Here is a 24,341-nt window from a genome sequence, read left to right as displayed (position 1 = left end):
GAGTCAGCATATTCATTTGTGTGTGTGTGAGAAGGGATAGCATACTTTAAAATCAGTGTCAAATTTAAAGTTTGACACCTTAACTGAAAGTCGTTAGATCAAAAAAGATCAACAACTGTGATTTATAAGCATGTGACATCATTGATCTTTTTTGATCTAACGGCTCTCAGATAAGGTATGAAACCTTAAATTTGACACCGGTGTCAAAGAATCCTACCCTATATATGATAAAATCATTTCTCCAGCCGCTTGACGTATAACAATAACAGGTGTATAATTATGATTTCCTACATTTAATGTCACCTATATATATGGTAAATAATTGATTGTTGGACGTCAAGCGGCTGGAAAAATGTAAACCCCTATGGTAGTTAAAATCCCGATTTAAATTTGCGATTTTACGATTTCTTTTAATCAAAACGATTTCATCAAAATTCCAAACGCTTTTACGTTTTTACGATTTTTTTTACGTTTTACGCTTTTTTATCCTCCTTACGATTTTAGATGAAATCCCGATTTTAACTACCATGCATATATGTGTGTGTGTGTGTGTAGGAAATTATATGTATAGGGGTTTTACATTTTTTCAACCGTTTGACGTTCAACAGTCAATTATTTACCATATATATATGGAAAAAGTGTTTGTCATTTTAAAAGACACAACTTGTGTCATTTTACTCTCACAAATTTATTTTTTTTGGTCCACTCTCTCCCTTTTTATCTATCTCTTTCTCTCACTTAAAATGACACACATTTTTCTCTATATATATATGGTAAAATCATTTCTCCAACCGCTTGACGCCCATTAATGACAAGTATACGGTTATATATATATATATATATATATATATATATATATATATATATATATAGACACACACACACATATATATAGACACACACACATATATATATACACATACACACACACACATATATATATATATATACACATATATGGGGCAAATATTTCTATAGCCACTTTAGATAAGGTTATCTACAGCTACCCGTTGTAACTATATGCTCTCGGGAGTACATAGTTATAACATTAAAGTTATTTTTTTTTCTCTCCTCAATCACTTTCTAAAACCTATCTGCTGACGTGAGAGAGAGAAAACAAAACTTTAATGTTATAACTATGTACTCTAGGAAGTACATAATTATAAAACTGTAGCTGTAGTATCTGAAATGACTATAGAAATAATTTTTCACACAGATATATATTGAGAGACATGATCAACTTACACCAGTGTAAGAATAATAACTCTTACACTCAATCTTAACCATTGATTTTTGTTCATCAAACGACTGTACTTAATTACATTATTCTCATTAATTAATTATTAATTATAACCGTTAGATATGCAAAAATCAACGGTTAAGATTGAGTGTAAGAGTTATTATTCTTACACCGGTATAAGAAGATCCTGCCCCATATATATATAGGGGAAGGATATTGTGACAACCAAATTGTGTTACTACCAACTACTAAGTGACTACCAATTAATCTCACCGTTAGATTGATTATGTTGATCCAACGGTTATATTAATTTTCATCTTTGTATGGTCATGGTTTCCCAAATTTAATACTTTATATTTATTTCCACTTTTGTATGGTTATGCTCCCATATTTAATGCTTTCAATTTAAATATGGGAAATCATAACCATACAAAGATGAAAACAAATATAACCGTTGGATCAACATAATCGATCTAACGGTGAGATTAATTGATAGTCACTTGGTAGTAACACAACTTGGTTGTCACAATATCCTTCCCCATATATATATATATATATATATATATATATATATATATATATATATATATATTCTCATTTCTACATCCGCTTTATATACCGTAGTGATAGATATATGGTTATGATTCCCTACATTTAATGCTTTCATCTTTTGTATGGTTATAATTCTTCACATTTAATGCTTTCACATCTATATACGAAAAATATTTTTTTTATGTTGTAGGAAAGTTGTTATCTTATGTTGTAGAAATAAAATTACAAGTGAGACCCACAGGTAAGAGGAGAGAGAAAAAAAAGTAATAAAACTCACCCCTCTTTTGTGTGTGTAAGAAAATTATTTATCTCACTTCTCTTGGGTCAATGACCGAAGATGGTCAAACAGTTCAAGTTTTGTGATTGAGAAATAAAGTAGACCCGTTTAAAAGAAGGTCTGACCTAACTCTTTTTCACTTTCTTGTAATTAATAAATTAATTTAGAAACTGGCATTTTCTATGATATAATTTGTATTTGAAAAAAAAAATAGTTCTCTCCAAAAATGTTTATCAATTTAATCCTTCGCAACTTCAGATATAACTGCATGCGATTTATTTATTTAATGATCAAAAGTCCAATAAGTTTAATCTCTACGTTGGATTGACGAAAATTAACGGTGAAAAAATAAATTGTAAGAGGTTGTAAAAATTTTAAGTTGTAAGAACAAGAGCATGTTTGGATTCTTTTTTTTTTTAATATAGAAGCTACTTATAAGCTAAAGCTAAAAAAAATGTTTAAAAAAAGCTAAAAGCTGTTTGGTGATTATATAAAATTTTAGTTTAAAAATTACTTAAAAATACATATTTCAAGAAAATTGGCTTTCCCTCTATCTTTATAGCTCTTCATTTAAAAAAAAAAAAAAATACACAATTCAAGAAAAGCTTGTAATAACTTTAAAAAGAACTCCCCTCACAGTTTTTGGCTTTTAGTTTTTTTCTTCATTATAAAAAAAAAAGATTTTCACTATAAGAGTTTTTTCTCAAAACCTGCTTGGTTCAGCTTCTACTTATAAATAGTTTCCAACTAAGAAAAGAGAGAATCCAAACATGCACAACATATTTGCTGCCCACTTAAATAAAATAATGGAGAGTACCAAAGTGAGGCGGTGAATTCTTTCCTATACTAATAATAATAATAATAATAATAATAATAATAATAATAATGGAAAAGATATTGTAATAACCATTTAGTGTTATTATTAATGTTACTACTAATTACTTTCACCGTTAGATCGATTATGTTGATCCAACGGTTATATTTATTTTCATTTTTGTATGATTATGATTTCTCATATTTAATATTTAATATTTATTTTCATCTTTGTATCGTTATGATTTTCCATATTTAATGTTTCATCAACATAATCGATCTAACAGTTAAATTGATTGGCAGTAACATTGATAGTAACACAATTGGTTGTTACAATATTCTACTCCTAATAATAATAATAATAATAATGTGTTAAATTTATTTGCTTTTTTAGTAGTCTGGGCATCCAATCAGAGATACTCCTTACTCTGAGACATTCGGATAAAATAACAATTGTCCAAAATTCAACACTTAAACAAATGAGTTCCATGATTGATTCCATCCTGTAGATTCTTTCAAAATACTTTAGATTCCTTCTTAGTTTGACTTACTACCCAGCTAGACATGAACCTCAAAATTGATGATATGGTTTCTAAGAAATGAAGACTTAGGAATATCTGTATAGATATTTTAATTTTATTAGATGAACAGCAACTAAGTAAGGCAAGGTTTTCCTGCACTTCTTTCATGGCTTCTGCATCACACTGTCCACCCTTTGAATTTTCTGGCAAGTACTATCATGTGTCTCAAAATGGAGTTGACTGTGTGAGGCAATCCAGTTTCTTTGAAGGAAAACCTGTGCTTAATCAGGGAGTTGGCTATTCTGTCATTCTTGGTTTTGGTGCTTTCTTTGCTGTCTTCACCTCTTTCTTGGTTAGTAGTTCTTCAATCTGTTTCTTTCTCTAGTTATTTTGATTCTATTTTCATATGTGGTACAAGTAGAAAATCACTGCCTAAACCATGTTTTTCTTTCCCATAACAACTATACTTTCATACTTCTAGTTTCACCACTCTTTAGTTATAAATAATGATCAATTTATTTGATACACACATTCTTGTGAACCAGGTATGGTTGGAGAAGCGGTATGTTGGGTCCCGTCACACTTCTGAATGGTTCAACACAGCAGGAAGAAGTGTTAAGACAGGACTCATTGCTAGTGTTATTGTGTCTCAGGTAATGGATTCAGTTTCAGATAGCCTCATATTGCACACTTAGATAAAACCTGTAGTTCCAGTTTCATATCTCTTTTCTTTCAATGAATTTGTGCAGTGGACATGGGCTGCTACAGTCCTGCAAAGCTCTAACGTTGCTTGGGAGTATGGTGTTAGTGGACCTTTCTGGTATGCTAGTGGAGCAACCATTCAGGCATGAAGCTTATATTTTATATCTACTCAGAAAATAGCTTCTTCTTTTTTTGTCTTTCTAAATTTTGAAAGTGAAGTATGAGATATGATAATGCATTGAGAATGAGCAGGTAATGTTGTTCGGAATAATGGCTATAGAGATTAAAAGAAAAGCTCCTCATGCTCATACTGTGTGTGAAATTGTCAAAGCCCGGTATGTTACTGGCAAATAAATTAGAGTTTTTTTGTTTCATGTTTTGTTGCTAAATGCTTAAGTGCAAGTTCTTTGTCACTCTAGTGATAACAATGTTTCTTTTCTTTGCCTCAGTTGGGGTACTTCTGCGCACATTGTATTCCTCTTTTTCTGCTTCTTGACAAATATAATTGTGACGGCTATGTTGCTCCTTGGTGGTTCTGCGGTTGTTAATGCATTAACTGGAGTGAACATTTATGCTGCTAGCTTTCTAATACCACTTGGAGTAATTGTCTATACACTAGCTGGTGGATTAAAGGCCACGTTCTTAGCAAGCTATATACATTCTGTCATAGGTTTCTACTTAAGTTTTTGTCACTTTTCCCCCCAAACTATGTTTACATTTTGCAACATTCATGTATTTTATTGTTGAACTGGGAAATTGTTTGTTTTAACTTTTCAGTGCACGTTGTTTTGGTCATTTTTGTCTACCTTGTATATACGGCTAGCAGTGAGCTTGGTAGCCCCACTGTTGTTTACAATCGCCTGCTTGAGGTAGCAAGCAAATCAAGAGCATGTCAAGATCCTATATCACACCATGGACAATCTTGTGGTCCTGTTAGTGGGAATCATGGAGGTTCTTACCTAACAATGCTGAGTTCAGGTGGCTTAGTTTTTGGGATTATAAACATCGTTGGCAACTTTGGCACTGTATTTGTTGATAACGTAAGCATGAATTAAGACATCTGTCTTTCCTTTTTCAGTTTGTTTGATTTGTGTTAGTGTGAAACAATAAAAATGAGCTATGAATATGCATGGTTGTATCTTAAGCTCCTTTTTTCTATAATAATATTTGGATTTTGTCATTACTGATTCTTCAAATGGGGAATGTTTAGGGATATTGGGTGAGCGCCATTGCTGCAAGACCTTCATCAACTCACAAGGGCTACTTGTTGGGAGGCTTGGTCTGGTTTGCAGTGCCATTTTCTTTGGCTACTTCATTGGGTTTGGGAGCCCTTGCCCTTGATTTACCAATAAATGAAAGTGAGGCAGGTCGTGGACTTGTTCCTCCTGCTACTGCTGTAGCTTTGATGGGGAAAGGAGGATCTATTCTTCTTCTTACCATGCTTTTTATGTAAGTTACAATAAGGTTCCTATAAGAAATACTTTTAATATGCCTTGAAAAGATTGGGATAACAAAGTGTTAATAACATAACAAGTTAATTTGCTATAAGGCTTGTATGGAAACTATGAAGCATCCTCGTTTTACTTTCTGATGGTTTTGATATACTTATCAGGGCAGTGACTTCTGCTGGTTCATCAGAACTAATTGCTGTGTCATCATTATGCACATATGATATCTACCGTACTTACATAAATCCTAATGCAAGTGGAAAGAAAATCCTTCGAGTATCAAGGGGTGTTATTCTAGGATTCGGGAGTTTCATGGGATTGCTAGCAGTTATACTGAACAAGGCTGGAGTTTCTTTAGGATGGATGTACCTTGCAATGGGAGTTCTGATTGGCTCAGCAGTTATTCCTATAGCTTTTATGCTTCTATGGAGAAAAGCAAATGCAATTGGTGCCATTTTTGGAACAATATTTGGTTGTGTTCTTGGGATTATCACATGGTTGTCAGTTACAAAAATAGAGTATGGCCGGATAAACCTTGATACAACTGGCAGAAATGCACCAATGCTTGCTGGAAACCTTGTCTCTATATTAACTGGAGGAGTTGTTCATGCTATGTGCAGCATGTTGTGGCCTCAGAACTATGACTGGAGTACCACTAAGCAAATCACAGTGGTTGAAAAGGAAAAGACTGACCTGCCAGCAGAAGAGTTTAAAGAAGAAAAGTTAATAAGAGCCAAAGTATGGATAGTGAAGTGGGGCATTGGTTTCACTGTTTTGATAGTTATACTATGGCCTATTCTCTCCCTCCCAGCAGGTAACTTTTGAGTTACATTAGCTAACATATGACCATGATTTTCTTTTTCATGCCTGCAAAATCTTTGTTTTCCTCAAAAGTGGTAACATATCTGATTTGGTGTCTTATAATTTCAATGTCACAGAATTTAACTTAGGTTTGTTTGTGCATTACCACAGGGGAGTTTAGCAAGGGCTACTTCCATTTCTGGGCAGTGATTGCTATAGGATGGGGTACTGTTGGTTCTGCTGTGATAATTGTATTACCACTAATGGAGAGTTGGGAAACCATCCAAACTGTTATTCGAGGCATGTTTACAAATGACAGACTCATGGAAAAGGTGGAGGAGTTAAATTTCAAGTTGCAGACAATCATACGGGCAATACCAGAAGCAGAGAGACTTTACTTGCTTGAGAAGGAGAAGGCCAAAAAATTAGGAGCCTCAGAACAAGAAGCTTCTTCTCTTCCTATGTAAGATCCTAAAGGACCAAATTGAATTGAAGTTTTTCCAAGTGTTACTGGTATGACTGGTTGAGCTCGGTTGATCAGGTTCACTAATTATATATGTAACACTATATTTGTCTCAAGCTATTACCGTCAGTCACATGTTACAGTGTATATAAACACAAATAATTGAAATGCAGGAGAGTTGTAAATTGTCTATAATGGACTAAACAATCTCATGAAGAAAAACAAGTGAATGTGGTAATATGAACAAAATTCAATTTGGTTCCAGATATTGAGTGTTCAAAACGTCAAGCCACATGATAATAGAGGTTTTGGTTTGGTTGATTCTTTAAAGATTCATGGTTTAGTTTAATGTCTGAAATTTTAAATTCATATGTTCATTCTCTTCCTCTTTTAACATATTCCAGATCTCGCTGTGCTGTGCTACTTCAGCATTCCCACTTTCTCGTTCCAGTTGTGCCTTATAACCATATATTACATCGAAGTAATCATTATCAAAATACATTGACAGCTCAAAAAAAAAAAAATTCAGTTTAAAATTATCCTTATATGAAAATTTTGGAACATGCTCATATCTATCAAGCCACACTCAGTTCAATAAAAAAAAAAACAATCAAATTAAGGAAAGGGTTTTCGGTTCAAAACAAAGAAGAATCTGCACAGGCTAACACATTGTGGTTTAACACCTTTATTCACCTATAACAATGATTGCTAACCATAGCATATATCATACAAGTAAAGAATTCCTTATCATATATCCAACGTAAGCGTTTTTTGAACTACAAAATCTTATCTGCAGCTAGATTACAAATTGAGAAGGCAATATCCAAAAGTACAAGAAAATTTGAATTTAAAAAAAATAAAAATTATACATGTCCTCTATTATAAAGAGGAACATAACATGAATTTTCTATATTAGTTGCCTTGTGGTATAATTACAGAATTGATGTATACTCCTTTACCAGCAAAAGTAGAGATGCATTTTGATCCAACTACAAGGAACTGACAAACCATATGCACAACGGCCAGCGTTGCTCTTAGGAGGTATAGGATCCCAATGGTGCATGCAAATATGCATTTGAGACACTCCAAAATGTACAATGCAGTATGCTTGAAATGAAAGTAACCATGCCCCTTGTTTGTTTAAATATCTAACGAACACCATCTTTTTTGGAATGCGTGTTATTTGATGCCCTTTCCTTCATGGCTTCTTTCTCTAATTTCTTTTTTTCAGCATCCGCCTGCCTTTCATTCTCTTCCCTTGACTTCTTGAACATCTTGACAAAGACAACAAGGATTTGTGTCACTGCAACAAGAACACAACCTTTAACAGTCAACATAATCTTGACAGATTTAAAAAACAAAATAATTCAGTGTTTTATGGGTGTTATCAGTAAGGAGCACACATCAGAAGGATATATGGTTCATCTTTAATCTCTACTAAGGATAGACCTTCACAAACTCATTTGCAGTCAACTATAATTTCTATTTTTCATCATCCTTATACAGCTTAAAGTGACAAGGACAACAACACAACCAAGGAGATAGAAAGGCAATCTAGACATCTTCTTCCTCCAGACATATTCGCACTGCTCAAGCAATGAAAAATTTTGAATTTCTTAAAGCCAAACCGAAAACATGGGCCCTTCTAAACAATCCTTACAATTTACAACCAAAAAAAGGGTTAAAAACTCAGTCCTTGTGCATGAGTATAGACTGTAGAAAACAACAGACCTTGTTCAAAGGGGCACCTAGATGGATCCTCCCCAAAGTACTGAGACAAAGAATCTGCATTTCTTCCCTGAAAGAGAAAGTATGAAGACCAAAAACAAGAAATAAGTAGCAGTTGGCAGAATTAGTTATCAACATAGTCCCAAGTCCTGACTATTATCTGGAAGGTACATCAAACTCTCTTCTGAGCAGGCAATCTCCTGCTCAATCTTCCAGCCTAGAACAGCACCCAGAAAATAAGAACTATAACTATAACAGGACTCACCACTTCGGAATACAATGATATAAGTGACCTCACATCAGCTTCAGCAATATCAAGAAAATTCTTCAACACCTGAACAAGAGAAACAGTACTGAGAAAATCCTGAATAGATAAAATCAAATATTTTATTAATCAAATCAAGGTTTATCCCACAGGGCCATACAGCCATGTAACAATTCATAAAAAAAATTAGCTAGATGCATGATAGCTAACAGTTGTTAACAATATTATAATCTATTGGTAAAGATCACAGCATTACTTTGCATACAGATCTTATCATGTAGCAATGTAACCAAAGGAAATATCTAGTTTTGTTTTGGTGCCTTGATTGCATGCCCTTTGATTTTCTTTAGAGTTTTCATAGAATGAATTAGAGTCAAGCTAGAGTTGTTGCAGAGGCTTCTGTTTCTTTTATGCGTACATTTGTGTGTTGAGGGGCTGGGAGTCAGGATGCTGAGGAACGGATCAAAACAAAAATAATAAATGCAAGTTTTGAGGATGCCACTATTGTGTTCAATGGGACAAACATTTGTGTTTTCTCTAGTAGAGAAGTATCTTCAGTTAGAAGCAATATCTCTCATAGTGTAAAAGCCACCATTTTTTAGTCCTCACCTTACGAAATCCTGTAGATATAGCACCATCAATTTCAGAAGCAGTGAGTTCTTGCTCAACTTTCTCTAAACCTTTACTCACAGCTTGCATTTCTTCAGCTAATGCTTTCAGTTGGATCTAGATATTGGACGTAGAGTACACAAATCCATAAACAATTAACCTTACACAAGATAATCTGGAATACAACTATCATCAAGAAAGTGAATGAAAAGCATTGATGACCAAAAGAATACCTTAGACGCAGCTTCCAAATGGACAAGATCCTTGTCAAAATCTAGCAATTCGGGCATTTTCTCAGCAAGAAGCTAGTGAGACAAGAATAAAACTTTGTAAGATATCATATCCAAAGTTGCATCCTTGGCAAACAGATGATGAGTTTTTATAAGGAATAGAACATGTTAAAGACCAGAAGAAGCATAAACATTGAAAACAAGATGGATAGAACAAAAAGGAAATGAAAAAATAAAATAGAAGAACTTGGATATTGTAAAGCTAAAGGAAACTAAATAACATAAACAAAGCTAATAACTTAGTAGTCTCCGAAGCATACTTCTACAGTTGACTCTCTGATATAAGCACTCAAACATCATGGCAAAATTAATGCAACCTTGCCCCTTCTCAATCAACAGAGAATTATTTTTTACCCTGTGACGCAAAGGGGAGTTAATACCTTGCATAAACTACAATCTTATACCAGAAGTACAAGTTCAATGAGAGATAGATGTAGCCAAGTATATAAAAACGGGAGATTCAGATTTCTTTAAATTGTGACCCACAAGCCTCGAATAATGCCCAGAAAAAGAACAGAGAAGCCTTAATATCAAAAGTTACAGAGAGAACTCTTTTCAGGAGGAAAATGGAATTTCTTTTCTTTCACATAATAATTTATTGAGTATATTTACATTGGGACAGAGAAGACCACAACAACCTTAAAGATCAATATCAACAACACCTTTATCCCAAACCAGTTGGCATCGGTGGCAAATGAACCCAAATGAAAAGTACAAAAAGATTAAGGAAAAAAAGTTAAAAATATATATATACATATAACACTAATCATTAAAACAAATAGCAATAAACAATTAAAAGGAAAAATAAAATAAAGTGAAAATAAAGATACATAAGAGGAAGAAAGAAAGAATAAGAATGTAAAAATAAAGAAAGAGAGAAAAATAAAGAAAAAAGAAGAAAATACATAAATGAATAAATAAATGAGAAGAAAGATTGAGAGGAAAAAAGAGAAAAAAAAAGGAGGGGTAAAGAAAGAGGCAAAGGGAGATATAGGGGAAAAGGACTAAACATGGTCCATTTGGAACATGGAAAGTCTAACTCTCCATACTCCAATCTGTCCTAAGACACCAACAGCCAATCAATATCCCGCAACGACCTTAAAGATACAATAGTAAAATGCAAAATATAATTTGAAGATTTTGGCATATCTACCTTACACAAATAATGCATTAAAGTCATTTTGTTATTTCTTGCACGAGTATCAGATAATTTAAGAAGGCTATCCAATTTGAATCCAACTGCTGATCCTGCAATGAACAACAGAGAAAATATAATCTAAACAGTATACCAGAAGCTTTCTTATTCTGCCAATCATATTGAGGTGAAACAGGAAGTAAAAATCCATCTCAAATTTAAAATACACACAAGTGGGATTAGAGTTAACAACAAAATACCCCGTGTTGTTCCTTGATTCAAGGCATTGCCCAAAGTAAGAATAGTCTGCATTATTTGACGCAATTTTACAGATTCTTTCACCTGTAAGCATGGGTAATAACATAAATAAAGATGCAGCTCAATAATGCCTTCGTGTTTGTCAACTAGGAGCCATTAAACTGTACCTCTCTGGTTGCACCATTGATTGTATTTAAATGTAACCTTAAATCATTCACCTGAAGAAGCAAGAAGAACAAGTATTTAAGCATGAAATATTATTATCAATAGCAATAGAAATATAGAATGCTAAACTATACATAGATAATCATAACCTAGATAACATACCTGAGAAGAAAAGGTGATTTTAAAAGCAAACACCCTTAACTTGGATTCTACTCGAGGAACCTTCATCAGCTCCATAAAAAACTGATATCAAAATAGAAAATGTGAGAATCAACAAACAGAATTTGAAAGGATTGTTTGACTAAACAGTATCAAGAAAGAGAGAACCTGTTCACACTTTCCAAGCATTTCCTTGTTCCCTGTATAATTCTGAAAACAGAAAGACTTTTTTAGCAAGGAAAAATAAAAAAGACAATTTCCTTTTTCCCTATTAGACAAGGCAGCATCTCATACATTTTTTAGAACCATTTTAGTTTTTAAGCAAACTTTCAACAATTTTTTATGTACCATTATGAAGGTCTACAGTTTATTAAAAAAGGTTTAAGCTGAAATTCTCTATATATAGTACTTAATAATATATAAAACTTCTATTATGGCTATCATATTATTTTGACCAAAATGGGACAAGTCAACACAATATATTAATATTTGAAATCCTAACAAAATTAACTAAAGTCCAGATCATAGGAAAATATGCTTTATGCACTTTCTAATATATCAAATGTCACTGAATGATGTAGAGATGGCAACCTCAATTTATAAAAGTACAAACAACTATACAATCATATGATTCTATATTTTGAAACTGGAACCAAGGACAAGAGAATATGAAGGTTAAAACATTGCAAACCAAGATACAATTCACAGAAATACCAAAACACTACGATATTAAATAATGTCACAAATTGCAGTTTACACAATTTTTGATAGGTTCCTGCACAAGGTAGGAGAAGGGGGGAGTACCTTCAACATTTCCATCTCTTCCTTTGTGGGACAGAACTTGATGAGATTCTCAACCTGATCAATATCAAGAACAGAAGAATCCAACGCCAAAACTGCATTCTGGAACCAAAAACAAAACCCACAAAAATGAGAACTATTGAGAGCGGCAAACATGAAAATAAATGCCATTTAAAATCAGCCCACGTCACAAATGGAAGAGAATTAATATTTAATATTAGGTAGAACTCTTGGCAAAAAAGTGCTTATTATTTCAGTTTTTATCAAATAAAATGGGGAAATGCTCACAAAATCCTAATATGATAATGAAATCCACTGAAAGATTATTAGCCTCATTTAATGCCTCAACTGTGTCAGCAAATCTCCTAAAAATCCAGTCTAATCAACTAACAGGGTGAAACATGACATTGTCATTTACCAAAAAAACACGACATTGTCAACAACAATGAAAAAATCTCTAACACCAAGATGATGCAATATAAAATCTCCTAAGTAAACTTTCAAAAGTAGACTGGGATAAACATTAGTACATTACAACGTCATACTAAATCAAAAACATGGCTTTGTAAAATTGACAGTAGAGAAGACTTCCATAACAAAACAATTCCAGATTTAATATGAAATTAGTCACTTCTATGAAGCTTTTTCATAGAAGAAGAATTTGTATAGGAAAATAAGAGAAGAACATAGAAGGATATTGAGAGTTCTCCTAAAGGAAACAAAACAACAGAATAAACAACTTACAAAAGAAAATTAGAAGCATCAGCTAAAGACATTATTACCTATATTTGGATACTTATGTTTGGACTCTTCCTTTAACTATAAAAGAAGAATATAATTAAGGAGAACAGAGAAAAACAGAACAGGAGCATTAGGAATCCTCCTATCCAAACCCAATCCCACTAGGTATCTTTTTCGACAATTGAGTTGAGTCTTGACTCCACAGATTTGTCAATATATTTTAATATCAATATCAACAACAACATTGGGCTGCATGGATAAATCAACACCATTTGGGCTCTATCTAAATATAATATACATTTATGTTCGTGAGTTTAAGATACATCTAATATGAAGCAACAGAAAGAAACATCTGAAACTTAAATAAAATATGTAATTTCATTGAGTAAACAGAAAACCCCCAAGTAAATTGATAGGAATACTTACAAGCATATCTGGCAAAGGAATTTTGATTTTAGAGAGCATTATTTCACAATTATATGCTCTACGCAAGTCAACCTGACAGTGGGAAAAAAAAATTAGTTATATATTTCTTTTATTAATCAGATAAAATAAATCAGACAAAAATAAAAAGCGTAACAGAATCTGCATTTAATTAGGTTTAGATAGCACATAATCATACTGAGGTACCATATCTTAACACCCATCCTGCAATATTGAATATTTGTTTCAATAGAAAATTGTATATCAATACAATCCAAGATAAAACTTTTTAGGAATAAATTCTTTTGTTCTTTTTCCTTTCTTATTTACCATGGAATGAGCAAGAATAGACAAAATCTCCCAGAGACTACAGTTTAGATACTTATTACTCTTGATTGCCATTTTAATATCAGTGAGACCTAATTACCATTATAGAATATTATAATCATGCATAGATAGTCTTAAGCAATAGGTGGTATAATAATTTATGCCAAAGAGGAGTAGCATACCAATTGTACTTTCTCAGGTTTGTTGATATTAGAACCACGCCGACCTCCACCTTTAGTACTGCTCCCATCAGAAGCAGATGCTGCAGAAAACAGGCTCTCGAGTTCTGATATATCAATTTCAGGGGCCCTGACAAAAACTTTCATTATCCAAATCAGAAATGCTAAATGGACATAGCATCCCACCCTCATATGTCCTATCCAAAGAAGGGGGTACAGCAAATTAAATAAATGGGCCCACAACCACAGTGCACGATGTGATCAACAATTTTTTTTTAAAAAACAAATATACTTAAAATAACAATTCCCAGTGATTATGTAATAATTCTTAGGAAAATAAAGTCTGATATCTGTATGAAAATTCAATAATCAGTACCGCGATTCATTATCTTGTTTCTGCGAGTCAGCCCACAGACTCCCTTGTGTTGCTCGAGCAACTTTCACCCAGTGTAGGGGCTTTAACAAAGTTTTCTTAGGAGCAATGGCAGTACCACGACCTCTTGCAACATTTCCTGTTGCTAAAGAAGCTTTGCTTGGGGGTGGTGGCACACCTGATGCCTTGGCTGCAGGAAATGGAGGTGGCACTGGTGATGCACCAGGACCGGATGGTGGAGGAGGAGCACTTGGAGGCTTTGGTGCTGGCGGTGGAACTGAACCCATTCGTATAGATCCTGGAGGAGCTGGTGGTGGAGGTGGTGGGGCTGAACCTTTTCGTACAGAACCTGGAGGTGGTGGTGCTGAACCTGTTCTTACAGGTCCTGGAGGAAGTGGAGGTGGAGGTGGTGGGGAAGAACCTGTTCTTACAGGTCCTGGAGGAGGTGGAGGTGGTGGGGCTGAATCTGTTCGTACAGGTCCCGGAGGAGGTGGAGGTGGTGGGGCTGAACCTGTTCGTACAGGTCCCGGAGGAGGTGGAGGTGGAGGTGGTGGGGCTGAACCTGTTCGTACAGGTCCTGGAGGAGGTGGAGGTGGTGGTGCTGAACCTGTTCGTATAGGCCCCGGAGGAGGTGGAGGTGGAGGTGGTGGGGCTGAACCTGTTTGTACAGGCCTTGGAGGAGGTGGACTAGGAGTACTATTGGCATTACTGCTTCTAGTAGGAGGAGGAGGTGGTGGAGGTGGAGGTGGTGGAGCTAAACTTGGCTGTATAGGTCTTGGAGGAGGTGGATGTGGAGGTCTAGCATTATTAATGTTACAACCAAGAGAAGGAAGGGGTGGCAGAGGAGGTGGCGGGGGAGGAGGCACTTTATTGGGCGGCGGAGGTAAAGGCAGAGAAGGCTCCTTATTAGACATTGGTGGAGGTGGAGGTGGAGGTGGAGGTGGTGGAGGAGGTGGCACTTGTGCTGGTGTTGGAAGCAGAGGTTGAGTAGCAGAAATTGGTGAAGGCGATGGTGGAGATGAACGAGGAGAATTTTCCCTACTTGAAATATAATCGGTCAATGACTGATCAAGTGTTCTTAAAGTAAGATTTCCATAATTTCCACCACCGTTCTCAAAAGCTAAATGGACCAAATCAGGGGTGTCAGATGTCAATAATTTTGAAGAATCAGAAGAGGACTTAGGAAAAACATCGAAGGCCTCATCTGAACTATCAGCAGTGCTTGATTCATTATTTTCTTCTTCAGAGTCAGCAGGTGACGAATACCAACTTCCTTTACCTTGCAACCTCGAAAGCTCTTTAGCATCATTTAAGACAGTAAGTTGTTTAAGCAGCCAGACAGCAGCAGCATCACCACTGTCAACCCATTCTACGCCATTAAAAAGTTCTTGAACCCTTGAAAATGCTTCAATGGGCAATCCACCTCTCTCCTCACCATCTAAAATGGTTGTTGGAGCCCTTGGAGGACTTATGCTTTCAACCTCCCCATACAAAACCTAAATTTCAAAGTTTTACATGATCAGAATAACCAGTAACTTTACTAGGGAAAAATCACAACCATCACACACAAGTGGTCAAAGTTTTAGTTTTCCAGACAATGCTAAAACATGCACTCACCTCAGCCCGAAAGCCTTTTGGATACCTCTCCTTCGAATCCCAAAGAATGTCCAAGTTTTCAGTGTTCAGCATCAATATGTTGGATCGAATAAACGCCGTGTTGAACATTACGCGAAACATCATCACTTCCCTTTCCAGATCCAAATCCAAGTGGACACACTCCAACACCACATCTCCTTGCACTAAACATTGAATATCAATCTTAATCACATCACAGTCTGCCTGAGATAAAAACACAGCCCATTCATTCTAGCATCAACTAATAGGCACATGAAGTAAAGTAACACGAACACAATGAACTCAACCAAACACAAAAAAAGAAAACCACAAACCTGGCGGTAATGCCTCAAGCTCTTCTTCTTCTTGCGCATGGAATAAATCATCTGAGTGGAAAGCCCACCCTTGCTAAGTAAATTCCTCCCAAAAATCCTAACCATGGGCCTGCACCCATTCTGGGAATCAAAACCAGGAATTCCTCTAAGAATGAGACAATCCAGAGACAGAGCCCTCTCTGGTGGTGGCCACTCAGGAACAATGTTCCTCCTTGCCACATACTGAATGTAACGAAGCTGAGAAGGCAAAGGGTTCAAGGGTGACAAGAGCTGCAACAAACCCTTAGGTGCCTCTCTATGCACCATTTCAAGGGTCCTGCGTTCACCACTGTGAACCCTTCTGAAAATTAAGAAGCTAGCAAGAAGGAACGCCAAGAGGGGCCAACCCCCTCTTTCACAGTGGAAGAGAATCACGTTTTGGTGGTTCCCCAAAGAAAGCCAACTCTCACAAACGCGAAGAAAATGCTGAACCAGAGACAAGGGCAGAAGGGGACAACCCTCGTACTGCTTCGGATAATCCATAACGGTAACATCGTACTCGCAGAGAACCTCGGCGAAGTGGCTACGCTTCTCGCCGTCGCGGAAATTGAAGGCCAGAAAAGAAGATTCTGGAAACTCTTCGTGCAACTCGGTGACGATTTCGTGAAGGTAAAGTTGGTACATTCCGTCGGGTAATGCTTCAGTGGAGAAGCAGGAATCGAAAACTGCATAATCGGAGAAAATAGCATGGGGACTTTGAGAAAAATTTTGAAAGGAAAAATGGAATGAAAGGGGAGATTTTTACCGTATACTCTATCGACGAATTCGAGCAAGCCATCTGGGGGTCTCTTGTAGAAGAATCTGCTGAGGAGGGACATGGTTTCGTGCGCGTAATCACATGTGGGTTGGTGGGTTGAAGAAGAATGGAGCTCAGAAAGTGGAGTTCGTAGCTATGGAGTTTCAAGAGAGAGAGAGAGAGAGAGAGAGAGAGAGAGAGAGAAAGAAAAAAGGCACGTTTTGAAATTTGAAAATAGCATACTAAACAGAAAAACAAAAAAAACAGATTTGGCTGCTTCACCAACATTGGATTTTTTTTAAATTTATTTGTATGTTTTTTGGTAAGAAACCAAAAAAAATATCAGGTCTTTTTTTTTTTTTTTCCAAATTAGAGTATGGTTCTTGCTAGCTTTCATTTTTCCAATTTGGTAATTTCAGTTTTTTTATAATATCTCAATTAGTATAATTAAAAATATGTGTTCATTTTTTATTTGTTGACACCTTAATTTTTTTCATGAATTTGACTTCGTTAATAATTATACGTTGATTGAATTTATGGAATAAAAAAGTTTCTAGTAGTATGCATTGAATCCTCAGTGTCTAGCAGTTTTCACAGGAGCGTGCAATTTTAATGTTCACCAGTGTTCCAATTTCAGCAGGACCGCATCTAAATTTAATGCTTCTAATGAAGATAGCGCAGAGGCTGCACCACAAGTTATGATAGTGACCCAGAGAGTTCAAGAAATGAGCAGTGCTTAAGCTTATGCTCCCAAGGGCATCAGGAATCAATTCACTGATGTGACAAAATGCCATTTGACCTACACACATATTGGGTGGTTCCACTTTACCTATTTAATAGAGGTTCTAAAAAATTTGGGGCCAGAAGAAATTAATCCAAGTATCTGAAGCATAATAGAAGAGAAAGAAAAGTCAAATGTGAGAAAGTGCACGTCCATAAACAACATATAAAATGTAAATTACGGATTGTCAATCAAACCAAGATAGCAACATAATGTTTAAATATGTTAATCTTGTAGCAAAACAAAAGCCAGGTTGCGTTTGATACGGATTTGTTTGCTGAAACCTACACACCGGATCATTGCAACCTTCATCAAAATAATTCAGGTATTCCGGTTTTGCGAGAACATTGCCTTCAAATGGTAAAAAGATAGGTGCTTCATTTATATTGCAGATAAGAGTCATCTCTTGACTAATCCAACTAAACAATGGCAAAGAAACCTTCGCTTTCATACAATCCAGAATTTTGATGCCAACTAGATGTTGGCATCAGTAGCAAAGGGAACAAGCCAAAAATTCACTTGGAATTAATTATTGTAAGTGGTGGTGTTAGCTGGGGATTTCAAGTAGAGCGTTCCGTAATTTGAAGTAACTAGCATGAATGCCAAATTTTAGGGCTAATTGACCATTTGAGATTAAATTTGAAAAAAATTATCATTCAGGGACATTTATCCAATCTGACACATCGCATGTCATTGCTAATGCGCAAACCTACATTGCACAACTGTAATAAAATTACAGCCAACCCACTCTTGCTTTATTTGAAAAAATAATTAGCCACGTAAATAATTCATTCATTTTCTATAATTAATTCACCTTGTAACTATTCCAAAGTCACTATTAATTCATCATTAATGCATTAATTTTAAAAGATAATAACAAAGAATAATAACATATGGAAATCTAAAAATCATTTTGAGTGTTTTCTTTACTGGTAGTAAGAATATATGTCTCTAGTTGTTGATATGGAAAAAAATTCTTTTTGTCCGCCAAACTGATTCTATTAGTTTTTTGTTTTTTTTAACCATGCAAAAGAATGCTTAAAGGGGGCATTTTCTTTGACACCAATAATGAGCTATATGGTGATATTATCAATTTATCACCTTGTTTACGTGCAACTTGCAACCCCTCTTTGACATCGTTAAAAATAAAAATAAAAATACAGGAGGAATTTTCCTTTCTTTTTTAAACCAAAACTTACACTACACATCAAAATCATTTAGAACAGATCTACCTAACCTCCAGATCATGATCTGAATCTGACATCACTTAGAAATCACGAGTTTCAATACCAGCTTCAGCAGCAGTGAGGCTATCGTCGTTCTCATTCAATAAATAATCACAATATTCCAAAAGCATATCTGCAACCGGAGGAATTCCCGGATTTCGCCCATCGTTATATTTATGGGCATTATAAGTAATCTGCCAGATATCATGTCTAAAATCTTCTCGGCTCTTGTACTCCATATTCCGTACCCTTTCCCTGATTCGGGAAAGATCCATAGGCCTCTCTATGATATCCAGGTAGTCAGGAGCCTCCTTCTTTGACACCGGTTTCACGAAAAGATAAGACAGATCATACCTATCTTTAACAATGGCGTCCACAATGCTCTCCAAGATATTTGCCAAACCAACCTTCAGGAAAATTAAAGTTAACATACAACCCAAGCCAAGTGAAATACACAAGCTATGCTACAAAAACATAATCAAAAAGACCTACCACCACAGCCATACAAAAATAAATCCAAAACTATTTCTGACCAAAATTTTATCTCACAAACAAACCAAACCAAACCACTCCTCGTTAAACCCGACTAGCAAAAAGGTTGTTTCTTGAATTCGAACTCGTAATCTTTCAATCACAAAAGAGTAGCTTTACCACTGCTCTGGGCTCACCCTTTTCAAAATCATATCTCATAATTTTAGTAAATAAATCTTTAAGTATGGAGGTGAAACAAGCACAAAATAAAGAGAGAGAAAAACAAGCATAGGAATATGTACCTCTCCCCCTCCCCCTCTTCGGCGTTTTGTTGGTGGCATATTATAATCTGCACCAATCTTTCCTAACTCAACAACAGATCTCCTTTTTCCACTCCGTTCTCTTTCTACAATCCTCTTGTCATATCTTCTTGTTCTGAGGTCATCTAAATAATCATCTCTTAAATCAGGCTTTTTTTTCTTCTTTTTCTTCTTTGCTTTTTGTCGTTCTTCCTCCTCCCTCTCTCTTCTAATATCTTCTTCGTATCTTTTTATCTCGTCTAACCTTTCTTGCTCTTTGAGCATCCTGATTTCTTCTTTGTGATGCCTCCTTGTTCTGTCTTCTCTGAGTCTTGCTTCATTTCTCCGTTTCTCTTGCTCTTCCCACCATCTTCTATCCTCTTTAGCTTTCCAGTTTACCAAACCTTCAGTTGAATACATGGCCTCCTGCTTTCTGTGCTTCTCAAAATTCGACAATTCAACAATTCTTTTAGTTTTCCTGTGTTCAAATCCTGTGTTTCCACCAGGACTGTCCAGTTCCAGATCAATAACCTCCTTCGCACGTTTTATAATAATCTTCTTATGACTTTGCTCCCTATCTGTTTCTGAAGGCGGGCGTATTTTAATTGGGAACTTAGGAGAATCAATCTGACCTCTACCAGAATCAGTAGGAGGCCGTATAACAATAGCATGCTTACGAGATTCAGCCTGCGTATCATCTGGCTTCGCTTTGTTGGGAATAATTATCTTATTAACCTTAGCAGTTTCTGAATCAGAAGTGACTGGCTTCTCAGAACTCTGCAGGGTTTCCATTGCAGGTTTATCGGAAGATTTCTCAGTTGAGCTGCATTTGAACTTCACTGGAATTTTTGTTGAATTGTCAACTGGAGCAATTTTTGTTGCGCTTTTTGATATTGACTTTTTGGAGGGGGCTTTGTTCAGGGACTGACCGGAGGGATCCAAAAAGCTAGATTTTCCAGATGATTTTTCTATATCTGTAGATTCAAGTTGTGCTTCTAGATCTTCACCATATTTTGGACAGTTCTTGTTCGTTCTCATGTGCCCAAGCTGGTTCATCAACAGAATAATTACAACAATAAAATATATAAAAGCACGGAGTTCAAAGACTTTTACATAAATAAAAATACCAATCTACTTTTCTTTTTTTTTGGGTAAACAAAATACCCATCTACTTTACGTTCATTGATATATCACTTTTATTAATTATTAAGGTAGAAAATATAGAATTCTTTTAGTTTCTTGATCATGATTAGCTGCAAAATACACGTGTAAAGTTACAATTAACTTTATATCTACTAAAGAAATTTTTAAAAAAATATCAAAAGCATTAAGCCTCAAGCAATACGTGTCAACCACTAGTTTTCTGGAACAACTGAAAGGCTAATAAGTTGTAAAGAACTCAAGATACGCACCTGGCCACATGCTCCACAAACAAAAGTTTCCCTTGATGGTTTTTTCTCCTTAAATACCTGGTTCTCCAGACATAAATTAATGATGCTATCAGAAGCAGGAGTAAAAATTGAAAACATTATAACAATCTTTTTGAAAGAAAACAATCACAAAATTCACACACAAACACATAGATCAAGTCTAAAGCTTTTAAGATAACTACAAAACAAGATAATGCATTGCAATCTGAAGAAACATCAAGAAGTCTATTTCTACGCATTTGGTTCTATTATATAACAAAAAATGATAAAAGTTGTAATATCCACCAAAGAATTTCACAAGGACATCTTAAAAACAGTTTCAGACAAAGAAAGATGTTTCTGATTTTCTCCGTCATTTAATACGGGGCAATAAATTGTGGATTTGACCTTTGTTAGAATATTTCAGGTGATTTCATGTATATATCCTAGAACCAATTAGGATTATATATATCCAAGATAGAATCATTGTAATTAATACCAACACGTTACATTTAGAGACCGTGTATGGACTGTTACACAATTTCAAACATATCAAGTTTATTCTCTAAACTTCAAGTTCACAGCAGAGCGGGTTTCAACCAGTCTCTTCCAATGAATGCATGCCAACAATCCAGGGGCAAATATCTCCAAACCCACTATGCCAACTGCCCAATAGTCCTTTTCTCCTCGTAGTGCCTCAATACTGGCAAGCTTGTCTTGTCGTGCCTCCTTCTGACAAGCCTCTGCCATGTTAACTTTTCCAGCGACCACAAAATTTCCCAACCACATCCGAACAGTCTCCACTCTCCATCACCTCACCACACCTCATTACTAGCAAGCCCACTTTGCTGCACCTCTTTCCAACAAGCCTCTGCTGCAACCGCCAAATATGAAGCCCAATATCCAGAAGCCCATCATCGCTCACTTCACCACACCTCAATCGGCATCAGTATATAGTAAATGCATCTATCTTGTTTGTGCAGATGGCATAGTCATCACTAGCAGTGACTGAGAAGACATTGAACAACTGAAACAACACTTATTCAAACATTTTCAGACCAAAGATCACTGCAAGCTCTCATTTTTTAGGTATTGAAGTGACACTGTCTAAACATGACATCTCCATCTCCCAGAAAAAATATGCTTTAGACATATTGGAAGAAACGGACATGCAAGGGTGCATACCCATTAATACAACTATAGATCCCAATGTCAAACTTCTACCAAGACAAAAAGAGTCGTCGTCAAATTGTAGTTATTATCGAAGACTAGTTGGAAAATTAATTTACCCTACAACAACAAGGCTAGATATTTCCTTTGTAGTAAGCGTGGTAAGCCAATTTCTTTACTCTCTCTCATTGGGATATTGATGTCATAATATTTTATACATCATACAAGGAGAGACTTACTATATGAAAATAAAGTACATACGGAGATTTGTGGTTATACAAATGCTAACTAGGCAAACTCTCCTTCAAATAAGTGCTTTACTTAAGGTTAATGTGTTCTTTTTGGAGGGAATTTGATTTCATGAAAAGCAATAAGTAAATTGTTCTTTCCAGATCAAATGCAGAAGCTGGGTATTAAGCAATAGGAACTGCAACTGGTGAACTCACTTTGTTAAAACAGTTGCTCAAAGAATTGAACATTTGAGAACCTTAATCGATAAAAATCATGTGACAATTAGGCTGCACTACATATATCTTCAAATCCTATCTTTCATGAAAGGACTAAACACAATGGATTGCTACAACTTTGTTAACAGAAAATTCAGTCTGGGGAGATCGCAACAACATTAGTACACTTAAATGATCAACTTGCAGACATCTTCATTAAAGCTCTTAAAGGCCCTTTAGTCAACTATACATGTGACAAGCTAGGTAGATATCATATATACGCATAAGCTTGAGGGGGAGTGTTAGAATATCTTACAAGATATCATGTATATATTGTAGAATCAATCAGTATTATATATATCTAGGATAGAATCATTGTAATTAACACCAAATTATATATAGAGACCATGAGTTGACTGTTATAGACACACAATTTCAATTATATCCAGTTTACTCTCTAAACATCAAGTCCTTCATGGTCAAGATTGAGATCTTATATTGGTTCTGAAGGGGGAGGGTGGCCATGTAAAACATAAGATCAAAAGACGAAGCATAAGATTCTACCTAAAATACAAAATTATATTGAAACATACATATATGCATATAAAATAACATAAGCAAAATAACCTTAAAATCACAACATTTAATTAAATTCCAATTGAAAAATACATACGAAAGTCACAAGTCACAACTCAAATTAAAGTTCCAATTCAGAATATAAAAGATATAAAATGTTTTTTTACATAAAACTAAAAGACATAGCAAAAACACCCACAAAAAACAGCAAAAACATTTGATACAGGCATGAATGCATTTGTTGCTCTATTTATCAAACAAGCACTGTTATACCAAAAATTTCAGCTTCATATACTAATGCTTTATACATAAATTCAACCATATAAAAAGGTTTTCCAATGGGAGTAAAGAGAGATATGCAACAGAATAAATTAATGACTTACCTTGATTCCTTCTCCCATATTTAATTTTATTTTTTTATTGGGTAGACTAATAGGTGTGATATCATTCTTCTTTGCTTTATTGACCTTCACTGATTTACTTTTTTTAGATGGGAAGTTTTCCTCCTGCCAAAAACACATAAAATAAAATAATTAGGCCACATTGGTAGGAAATTAATTGTTTACAGGACTATCTATGACATGATCTTCTCACAAACTGTGAAATAAGTGTGCTAAACAAGAAGATGCACATGACAGGACAACGTGACTAAACTAGTTTTTGTCTTACCTCCCTGAGATCTGTAATTGCATCCTCTTTCAAATGATTAGTTCCATCTAGTTGCAAAGTATTTGTTTTTTGCTTAACTTGTTCAGTGTTGTCAAAGATGAATTTTGATTGCAGCTTTGGTACCAGTCTTGCTTCTTCCACGATAACTCTAGCTTTCTTCTTTTTCTTCCTGTCAGCTTCATCATCTGAATAAAATATTGCCAAAAAATGTCAGATTTGAAAAGTAGCACATCTGAGTTCAGTTTCAAAATAGTGATCCAATTAACAACTTCTGGTCATTGCATCAGAACAGCAGTAAGA

At 35.2% G+C, this 24,341-nt stretch overlaps 3 protein-coding genes across 3 annotated transcripts in view; 1 reads left to right on the top strand and 2 right to left on the bottom strand.

Moving 5' to 3' along the window:
• The first annotated feature begins 3,418 nt into the window (after window positions 1–3,418).
• Window positions 3,419–7,102, top strand: LOC133297055 (urea-proton symporter DUR3). The gene is made up of 9 exons (XM_061496117.1): window positions 3,419–3,755; window positions 3,949–4,056; window positions 4,153–4,248; window positions 4,358–4,440; window positions 4,555–4,775; window positions 4,883–5,145; window positions 5,316–5,554; window positions 5,718–6,367; window positions 6,526–7,102. Exons 1-9 carry the CDS (start codon window positions 3,570–3,572, stop codon window positions 6,819–6,821), a joined length of 2,142 nt encoding a protein of 713 aa, XP_061352101.1. The 5' UTR covers window positions 3,419–3,569; the 3' UTR covers window positions 6,822–7,102.
• Window positions 7,103–7,587: 485 nt separating this feature from the next.
• Window positions 7,588–17,226, bottom strand: LOC133297042 (formin-like protein 14). The gene is made up of 17 exons (XM_061496102.1): window positions 17,004–17,226; window positions 16,220–16,923; window positions 15,888–16,109; window positions 14,274–15,766; window positions 13,901–14,027; window positions 13,395–13,466; window positions 12,231–12,329; window positions 11,595–11,636; window positions 11,430–11,510; window positions 11,270–11,320; window positions 11,105–11,186; window positions 10,863–10,957; window positions 9,653–9,724; window positions 9,420–9,536; window positions 8,811–8,879; window positions 8,549–8,615; window positions 7,588–8,120 (listed from the first exon to the last, which is right to left on the bottom strand). The coding sequence occupies exons 1-17, from the start codon at window positions 17,074–17,076 to the stop codon at window positions 7,966–7,968; spliced, it is 3,621 nt and encodes a 1,206-aa protein (XP_061352086.1). The 5' UTR covers window positions 17,077–17,226; the 3' UTR covers window positions 7,588–7,965.
• Window positions 17,227–18,807: 1,581 nt separating this feature from the next.
• The window catches only part of LOC133297050 (transcription initiation factor TFIID subunit 1), a 35,451-nt gene continuing 29,917 nt past the window's right edge, over window positions 18,808–24,341 (bottom strand). The window contains exons 17-21 of the mRNA XM_061496111.1: window positions 24,042–24,226; window positions 23,756–23,878; window positions 21,184–21,240; window positions 19,775–20,818; window positions 18,808–19,408 (exon numbers count right to left, since the gene is read on the bottom strand). Of these exons, the coding sequence (XP_061352095.1) occupies window positions 19,043–19,408; window positions 19,775–20,818; window positions 21,184–21,240; window positions 23,756–23,878; window positions 24,042–24,226 (1,775 nt within the window). The 3' untranslated portion in view covers window positions 18,808–19,042. The remainder of the gene's footprint in view (window positions 19,409–19,774; window positions 20,819–21,183; window positions 21,241–23,755; window positions 23,879–24,041; window positions 24,227–24,341) is intronic.

The sequence above is a fragment of the Gastrolobium bilobum genome, unplaced genomic scaffold (genome assembly GCF_033153095.1).
Source record: "Gastrolobium bilobum isolate Gb01-03AN ecotype WA unplaced genomic scaffold, APGP_CSIRO_Gbil_v1 utg5068, whole genome shotgun sequence".
NCBI lineage: Eukaryota > Viridiplantae > Streptophyta > Magnoliopsida > Fabales > Fabaceae > Gastrolobium > Gastrolobium bilobum.
This window is presented reverse-complemented; position numbering and strand designations above follow the sequence as displayed.

Bases quoted from the DNA above. Each gene is read 5' to 3' on its own strand.
- LOC133297042 (XM_061496102.1), bottom strand. From the start codon at position 17,076: ATGTCCCTCCTCAGCAGATTCTTCTACAAGAGACCCCCAGATGGCTTG. The intron at 15,767-15,887 runs GTGAGTGCATGT...TTTGAAATTTAG, and splicing joins CAAAAGGCTTTCGGGCTGAG to GTTTTGTATGGGGAGGTTGA. The intron at 11,637-12,230 runs GTACTCCCCCCT...TTCTGTTTTCAG, and splicing joins AAGAGATGGAAATGTTGAAG to AATTATACAGGGAACAAGGA.
- LOC133297055 (XM_061496117.1), top strand. From the start codon at position 3,570: ATGGCTTCTGCATCACACTGTCCACCCTTTGAATTTTCTGGCAAGTAC. The intron at 5,555-5,717 runs GTAAGTTACAAT...TATACTTATCAG, and splicing joins CTTCTTACCATGCTTTTTAT to GGCAGTGACTTCTGCTGGTT. The intron at 6,368-6,525 runs GTAACTTTTGAG...GCATTACCACAG, and splicing joins TATTCTCTCCCTCCCAGCAG to GGGAGTTTAGCAAGGGCTAC.